Below are 9,214 nucleotides of genomic sequence, written 5' to 3'. Positions count from 1 at the left end.
TGCAGAGATGCAATAAGTTTTTCCACTAAGGGAAAAATATCAACCTTTTTGAACATGACATTGAAAGTTTATTTTGTTAGGTTAATTTTATGCACAAATTGAGACTCATACAGATTGTATATTTATATGATTTCAAGCTATTTAGTAATATAAGACAATAAAAATGTTTCTTAGAAAGTTAGATTATTTACATTCGACCAATAAAATAATATTTTAATATGGAATTGGTGACTATTTTATAATTTCTCCAAAATACTGCCAATGACATTCACCTGAAAGAGAATAAGCCACATTAGCTCATTGTTTGAAAAATTGGCTGAGGATTCCTTTATGCACAAACATGAAAAGTTGAGTGGAACAAAAAAAATGTGTTGGAGAAGTGTATCAAGCAGCAAGGATGCACCTTGAAATTCTGCACCTCTCCACCGCTACCACAGAGTTTTGGATCTTCATTTCCAAAAGGCAATGCAACATTTTCATCTGAGAAGAACTGAGCAAACCCCGATCTCATGGCCCTCAGCCACAGTCCACACCTTATGAATCTCCTACAGGCTTTTGCATCAACTGTGGTTTCTCCTGTTTCCTGCACAACTTTTCCATCCACACTTTTTCCTCCCACTCAGCTTTAAGAAAAATGTACTTGGACACACTGCACTCTGTGAACATCCTGCTTACACAGTCAAATCATTAGTACCATTCCTACATTAAAAATTATTTTATTATTCTTATTTTACACCTTAATTATTTCTTATACAGCTTYACTAGCTGTGAACCACTCTTCACAAAATAAAACAGCATAGCAGAGCACCATCTTCCTTTTTCTGGCCCCTGTATGGTTTGTGGCAATATAAAAATAGGACTTCTTATATCTTCTTCTCTGTATTGAGATACATCACTTTGTGTTTACTGAATACATGAGTTTCTCTTTTTAATGAAATTACTGAAATAAATAAAAATGTTCATTATATTCTATTTTATTGGGATGAAATATGTTTTCAAATATGACTTCCGGAAGAGCTCAGAAAGAGATTACATTCATTTATTTTTTCTTTCTTCTAGTGGGTCGGAGGTCGCTTCTCCTTGTGGTCTGCTATTGGAATGGCCATTGCTTTGCATATTGGTGCGTACTAGATAATTACAATCCATGGTCTCATGTTGTGACAAAAACTCAACATCAAACATAGCTATAGTTGCTGGTGCCAGGTTGATACAGTCTTTTAGGTTCATTCTGCTGGACACACAAACGACTGCACAGACGTATAATAGGATTTTTTTTCTTTTCTGATCTCAGCATAAATAATTCAGTACAGCTGCAGCGCTGGATTAACCAACACTGTCGGCCAGACTGCGCCTGTGTTTAACATTCTGCTCAGACTAGATTCAGCTGATGTGCAGGAATCTTTCCCATTTATTCAACTTCTCTGTTACATTTTCTCATCAGGCTTTGACAATTTTGAGAAACTTTTGTCAGGAGCCCACTGGATGGTAGGTACACCTGCCACCTCTCAAATATAGAATAACTATTCTTAGAGGTCCTTGCGGAGGGGGGCTACTGAGCAAAAGCTGTAACATAGCTTTTCTTTCTCTTTGCTGCAGGACAAACACTTCCGTTCTGCTCCCCTGGATAAAAACGCCCCCGTGTTACTGGCTTTACTGGGCATCTGGTACATCAACTTCTTCCACGCTGAGACACACACTATGCTGCCCTATGACCAGTACATGCACCGTTTTACTGCATACTTCCAACAGGTCTGTCTCTTGGATATATCAAAGACAATTTTTAGTGTTTCTTTTATATTAAATTTATTTATTTTGGACTGTGAAAAGGAACATTAAAAGAGAAGATGAACTGCAACAGATTTAACCACTGGTGAATTTCCATCTGTATGTTTTAGGGCAGATAAAACAAAAGGTGGACAAAATATAAATAGCAAATAAGTCTATAAAAATAACTAATATTTGCCCACTCATGATAACACCTTCTTGCTATAGCATATTTTTTGTTGATTTTGTGAAAGAAAAGTTGGATGTCCTCCCAAATTCCACTCAAAATTGAATAGAGGATTGTTTTTCTGCTTTAATTTGTCATGAATGGAGGAAGTATACATGCATAAATACATAAGATTCATAAACAAAAAGTAGAAATGCACAGACTTTTTATGGCCAATGCCAAAGACTAGCAAAAAACAAAACAAAAAAAGAACAGAAAATAAAATTATACGATAGAGGCAGCAGTTTTGACTCTAAAATGAAATAAAGGAATGGCTAAAAATGGTAACCACCCTTAGCATGCAACAAATAGAAAAACAAATATATTTTTTTCTTTAATGTTTAAGTGTAGATTGAATGTCAGAGCTGATTAACTCAAAATATGCTGATTTTAATGTCTCTCAGATTGATTGGTGCACCTTCAACTACAGAGCTTGGCAGAATAAACCAAATACAACGTATAAAGGCAAATAATTTGCTTAGATGAAAAAAAAGACTACAATACACTCTGAAAGGGATTCATGACATATAGTTGACAGCAAAACAGTAGAGAAAATATGAAAAGGACAAAACATACAAAGAAACCATAAGTCAAACCACAAAACAACAACAAGACCAGAAAACAAAAATGTAAACAACAACCAGAGAGCCTGACAAACCTTTGCATTACAGGACAAGCAGCACAAGCAGTTTCCATATCAAAGCCTGCAATTATCAAGAACATTTTGAAGCGTGTGCTAGTGTTAAAAACGAGTGTTTAATATTTAGGGAGACATGGAATCAAATGGAAAGTACATCACCAACCATGGAGCTCGAGTCAATTACCACACAGGACCCATAGTGTGGGGGGAGCCGGGAACAAATGGGCAGCACGCCTTCTACCAGCTCATCCACCAAGGTAAAAACAACAGACACTGTTCCAGCTACACCATACACACGTACTCAGACTGATTAGATACGTGTGCAGATTTTATTCCACCTACACTGATAGATGCTCGACAACAATTAGGCAGGATCGAATCAACTCAGTTCATTGTAATTGACACCAAAATGAGACAATTTTTCTTTGGAATATAAACAAATATAAATGAAAACATATTAATTAAGTGGATTATTACAAAGTGAAACTCTGAAACAGATCCTTGACAGAGAGTTGGGGCATTCCTATGAGCTTTTCTTTTATGGGAAAAGTTAAATATTGCTTGACTGTAGCATGTTGCGTTGCAGGAACACGAATGGTCCCAGCTGACTTCCTGATCCCAGCTCAGACTCAGCATCCCATCAGAGACAACCTGCATCACAAGGTACCACAGAAGCTGTTCAAAAGGAGCGATTTTTAAGTATTCTGCCGAGGTTTCAGTTTTGCAGCTGTTGGAAAAGTTTTTATGCAGACTTGTGTGCATRTATWCTTTAAGGAACTTTGATGAAAGAGATTGTGTTTATACAGAGTACTGAAGAGTACAAAGCATTTGCAATTATTCATGAGAATATCACAGCTACAAAATGTGAGAAAAATTAAAATAGATGTTGGTGTGTCTTTAGATTTTGTTAGCCAACTTTCTGGCGCAGACAGAAGCATTGATGAAGGGTAAAACCACAGAGGAGGCCAGGAAGGAGCTGGAGGCAAGTGGCCTGAGCGGAGAGGCTTTGGAGAAAATTTTACCTCACAAGGTAAGTTAAATGAAGAAAACTGCACCTTTTATCTAGGAAGAAGATGGTGGTCTTTGTACAAAACGCTTTACTACCCGGACGTTCAAGCAGCTGATCATATAACAGTCTGCGAAGCCTGGAGAACATAGGAAACAGCGCCCCCAAGTGGCTGTCAATCAGCATCACCCAGCAGTGTTTATGTAAAAAGAAGAAAATCGATTAAGTTAATCATAAATTATTCCCTGTGATATTATTCCCAGGTTTTCCAAGGAAATCGACCAACCAACTCCATCATCTTCAAGAAACTTACACCCTATACACTCGGAGCACTAATAGGTGAGATTTACTGATAATGAAGTTTTTTTTTTCCATATTAAAACAGTTGAATAATCGTATGATTATTTATGTCATATTCTATATGTCTTTTTTTTCCAAATTGATTTTATTTTTTATTTTATGATTAATACCTTTCTGTCTTTAATGATTTTAGACTGTTATCCACAAACTCATCTAAAGCTGGATGAATAGCTTAGAAAATAATCCTTGCATTCTTGTAAAATGTTAACACTTGGCTTCATGGCCAAGTATATAAACTCTACTAAGGCAGACTTTTTTTTTCTTTTTTAAATGCACCAAATCTGAAATTTGCTACTGACACACATGCAAAAGATAATCTACAAGGAACAAAATATTTTAAAAATCCATATTGCCATCAACTTACTCAAAAAGGCAAATTCTAAAGGATTTCATTTACATCTATATTTGTGCTTCTCAAATAGCAATATAATCCACAGAAGGATTGTGTTGTACTTTGACTCTGTGGGAAAAAACAAAATGAACACATCACTGTTACATTTTTTTGTCAATTTTGTAAAAGTTCTCAACTCTTATGCAAAGATGGTTGATAGAAATGTAAAAGCAAGAACTGCCATGGTACCAAGCTGCTGCAATATCCTGAGGAGGTTCAGTGAGGACACAGTACGCTGTTGCATGGTAACAGTCAGTCTGAAACTAGACTGCCAAATTAAGAAAGCATATTATGTTCTATTATCATCTGCTCCATTCTACTACAACCAAAAATCCCCAGTTAGAGATGAGCAGACCAATATATTTCTTTCTTAATCAACTTACATTATTTATTCTGTGTTGTGTTGCAGCCATGTATGAGCACAAAATCTTTGTCCAGGGTGTAATGTGGGAGATCAACAGCTTTGACCAGTGGGGGTAAGTTGTTTTTTCTTCCCACAGTCAAACAGGGAAAACTCACAAAGCTGCTGGCAGGTGCTAAATGTTCTTGAACCTGAGTTGATGTTTTTTTCTAATACCACAACTCTTATTAAAGGCAAATTACAATGGTGCAGTTTACACACATACACGAGTCATATTATATGCATTGAAGTAACTTTGTTTGCCCATATTTCTAGGTATTTATGTAAATTACATCCAGAGCAAATTGCATTTTAAAGAGCTTTTTGCTTTATACACATTATGCAGGAAGAATACCTTCTGCTGAARGGTGGAGGTATGTCTAGTGCAGGAAGAGAAATAGATKAAATCACCTGCTGCACTGCTGGCTTTATGCCTGATATTTCTGTGAATAATTTTCTCAATCAAATAAATTGTCTATGACTTTGGAAGCATTTTAACAGACGAAAGTAGGAACATCTGTCCTTTCAGCTGAGCAAAACAGGGACCAGGAGGAGAAGGAGGTTTCATGTTCAAGACATAGAAAGAGAAACCTCATGTAGAAAATAAACAAAGCAAAATAAAAACAATTAATCATCCATGAATGTTTYGTTTTTTTTATTTGGATAAAATTACTTAATAGAAAAGTGTATTGTAATAGCTACACATTAAAATGTTGTAATTAGTTGAATTTTTTCTTGTCTTTGAACAAATTTGTTAAACTGCGACATCATTCCACTGTCTTTTACAATCTGCAGYGWCATGTATTATTTAGAAATGCTGTTCCTGCTCAATTCCTCTGCTCCGGTACTGTTGCTGAAGTTGTAATTAAAGCTTTTAATTATTGCAGGGCTTGGAGACCATGAGATATAATGATAACAATGCTAAAAAATAAATCTATCTCTGATCACTTCTGTATCGGCTGTGTTTGCTACGTTGTGCAAAAATAGGTGCAAATTGTTCCCATCTCCTGGACATGATGGGCATGCTTGCATTTCCATTAGAGTTATCTGTTTTGTGAATCCAGTGCAAAAACAAAATAAAGCAGCAACAGGAGAAAATGCACTACTTTCTGCATTTCCCCCACACTGTCCGTCCTAGTAATTTGCTGTACTGCTCAGCTTTAAGGCCGTACATTACACTAAATAGCAGCTAAAGAGATCTGAAAAACGCATCAGCACACTTAATATTTCCTTTCTTCTCATTCCTTACTCCACCGACAGAGTCGAACTGGGTAAGCAGCTTGCAAAGAAGATTGAGCCAGAACTCAAGGACACCGCAGAGGTCCACTCCCACGACTCATCCACCAACGGACTCATCAACTTCCTCAAGAAAAATTTTGCCTAAGTTTGAATCGTTCCTTTGAACGTGATTACCCTTCAGATCAGTTCAGGATCTGCCTGGACGAGAGTCTCGCTGAGGCAGCTGGTCTCTCCCACGCAGCCGAGCCGAAGCCCTCCATGTTTGTGCTCCCATTATGAATATTGTGACTGTCTACAGTTCTGCCTTTGCTGTGTTACAAGTGTAGTGAGTTGTTGCTGCAGGCAGAATGAATCATTCTCTCATTGTCTCTACTGCCGCAGGAATTTGTGTTTTTGAAATAAATATCCTTTATCTGATCCTCAGTTGCACTCTCAAGGCAGAGTTGCTCAGTATTCACCTACAGCATGAGCAAATGAGCCAAAAGTGCGTCAGAAAATAGGCCGTCACTAGATGTCACCAGAGAGCCTGGTTTATTTCCTGGGAGGTAATTTCTGGCCTCACAAAAATGACCATTTGTTGGAACAAAAGTGCAGAGTTCATTTCGTTTGTGGTGCTTTCCTCCTCCCCGCAGGTCCCCAGACTCCGCAGCAGCATCCATTTAGAGAGGAAAAACAAACAGCATCTGGATCACAATCCACTCTTCATTGGCACTTCATCTAAACATCATTAAAGTAAATGGTTTGAAAACACACGCCAAACTTCCTGTGCATCTCTCACCAAAACATTTGACCCTCGTGTCAAAACCATGAGAAAATATGTTCATGTAGAACATATTATTAGCTGAGATGCACGACACCGGCCTCCCTCAACGTGTATTTTGCATCGTCTCGGTCTCTTTAAACCGTCTGCTGGGTACAATTACAGAGCGTGTATGAGGACAAACACAAAGTTAAAAAAGAATCCCAGACACCGCCGGGTTTTTACTGCTGTTGCCAGGCAACGCTACATTACTTCAAATCGAACTTGTGCTTTTTCTTTTTTTTTTTTTTATCTCCAGCTCTGAAACAAGATACAGAAAGAAACCGAGATAGTCCAAGGATACCCTAACCATCCGTTCTTAATGAGTTATTAGTGCGCATCAGCAAGAAAAGGAGGTGCTGCTGTTTGTACCTGCAGCCACAGAGTCTGAGTGGTGACTGCGGGGTTGAGTTTAACAAGCAGGAAGTAAGTCAGCATGAGGAAACAAAAAAAAAGGCCAGTGGAATCAAATTACAGCCTGAAAGCATGGATAACGTTCCACATGCGTTCCTGGCATGTTTGTTGTACGGTGTCTGTGCATATCTAGTCAATTTCACAATCCACTTCATGCTTTATTTAGTCAGGCACTTTTATTTCCTTCAGATTCATTTGTCTGCCTATAAGGTTCTTGCCCTGCCTCCAGTGCACTTTTGGCAGTTTACAGCCGCAGTTTCATGTTCAGGTTAGAGTTTCAGAGAAGTCTGAATTTACAAAATTAGGTAGTAATGGCAGAGAAATAACTTACCATTCCAGAAAAACCTTTTATCCATCGTCATCGGCGGCTATGCTAACTAGCTTGAGCATTCGTTCTGATTGGTTGTTCCTGAGACCTGTGCATAGTTGACAGCAGGATCACAGGGAGAAGGCATCGGAGATTATCTGTCTCATGTTACACTGATACCGACATAGTGATAGTTTTAGCAAATATGTTAAAAAAAGATATATATTTTATAAAAGTTAAATACTGCAGTTTTTAGAAAATATGATTATTTGAATCCAGTAAATAAAATTTACCAATAGAAGGTTGGTAAGAGTTATGTTAGTTTGACTGGTGGTCAGAATCTGTCACATGTCATGTCAGTGGTCACAAAAAGGGTGAAAATACAGTGCTGGAACCAGGTTCACTATTCTCTATCATCTTATATAATACAGATTTGAAAGTAAATCTCCAAGAAGAGAACCTACAATATTGTTTATCTTTTAAGATTTAGTGTAACCATGAAACTGGCTGTCTTATCCTTCTAGGTACGTTCAGGGAACATTTTCTCTTGGGGTGAATCTAAGCTCTGCAATCATAAAACCACACTTTGACTCTGGGCCATCTCAATGTGCGATCGACAAGAGTGACAGAAAAACTCTGGAGAAAATGTAAAAAAAAAAAAAAAAAGAAGCCTCAGTGTCAAGCGCAGCTTCATTTTTCCCACGACTACAGGGGTTATATAAAGAATAAGTTAAGTACGTGGGCAGAGCTCAAGACTCGGCAGCATTAGAAGCCTGTTAGAGTTCAATAGGACCTCTTGGGACATCAGCTGACCACATGTTCCTGAGGCTCCCTGTAAAATCTGCATTACATGAGCGGCTTTGTGTTATACAAAAAAGTGAAACATCAGTTGTAAAGCATGAGCAAACATGTAAAGCTGTTGTTCTTATAAAATCTTTCATTTGTTCCTGAGCTTATCAAGATTCTTCCCTGTCAAACTATGAGAAGGCTCAGCTTGTGTGGCCTGCGAGGATGTCGCTCAGTGAGTCGTCTGAGTTTTCTTTTCCTGACCAAGAATCCATTTGAAGAATTTTTCGAATCTGCAAAAAAAGGCATAAATGGACCAACATCTGGCTCTTATCAGCATTACAATGTGAGAGATATTCTAAAAAAAAAAAAATAAATAAAAAAAATACTCCCACGCTGGCTTCTGCTTTGGCTGGAAAAGCGATGCATCATAATCACAGCAGAGTTTCTAGTGATGGCTGAAACATCTTTTTTACATTAAGGCTTTTTTTTTTGGTCGTGATTCGACAGTCAACGCGAGGCGACACGACTGTGTGGCTTTTGTTGCCAACAGTGTTGCTGTGAGAGYAAGGTTTATGCTTTGTGCCTCATCATGTTTGTGACTCAGTTCAGCTTCAACAAATAAAGAAAAAAGATCTTTTCAGAACTGAATCACTATTAAATTTTGGCTTCTTTATTTTCATACAGGAAAAAAAAAATCTGTATGAGAAATGGGAACTGCTCTGTTTTAAGACAAGCTGCTAATTTGGCTCCATCGCTTTGCAAAACTGTAAAATTTTTCCTCATCTCGTGACTTTAAAACAACAATCATCGATGCATTTTACTGGAATATTTACTGGAAGGTAAAACAATGCATGATGCGATAAACTAGAAATTAACATT

The 9,214-nt window shown here is 37.6% G+C and overlaps 1 protein-coding gene across 2 annotated transcripts; it reads left to right on the top strand.

Annotated features, from left to right (window-relative positions):
- The first annotated feature begins 1,035 nt into the window (after nt 1-1,035).
- Nucleotides 1,036-6,775, top strand: LOC103461117 (glucose-6-phosphate isomerase-like). Of its 2 annotated transcripts, XR_533050.1 has the most exons (10): nt 1,036-1,120; nt 1,442-1,485; nt 1,597-1,749; nt 2,758-2,887; nt 3,217-3,293; nt 3,532-3,660; nt 3,900-3,975; nt 4,797-4,863; nt 6,048-6,571; nt 6,659-6,775. XR_533050.1 is itself a non-coding variant. In XM_008403449.1 (9 exons), exons 1-9 carry the CDS (start codon nt 1,099-1,101, stop codon nt 6,169-6,171), a joined length of 822 nt encoding a protein of 273 aa, XP_008401671.1. In that variant the 5' UTR covers nt 1,036-1,098; the 3' UTR covers nt 6,172-6,668. The 2 variants fall into 2 exon arrangements, 1 of the variants encoding a protein (XP_008401671.1); XM_008403449.1 differs by having other exon boundaries at nt 6,048-6,668.
- The last annotated feature ends 2,439 nt before the right edge of the window (nt 6,776-9,214 follow it).

The sequence above is a fragment of the Poecilia reticulata genome, unplaced genomic scaffold, assembly GCF_000633615.1.
Source record: "Poecilia reticulata strain Guanapo unplaced genomic scaffold, Guppy_female_1.0+MT scaffold_625, whole genome shotgun sequence".
Classification (NCBI taxonomy): Eukaryota; Metazoa; Chordata; class Actinopteri; order Cyprinodontiformes; family Poeciliidae; genus Poecilia; species Poecilia reticulata.
This window is presented reverse-complemented; position numbering and strand designations above follow the sequence as displayed.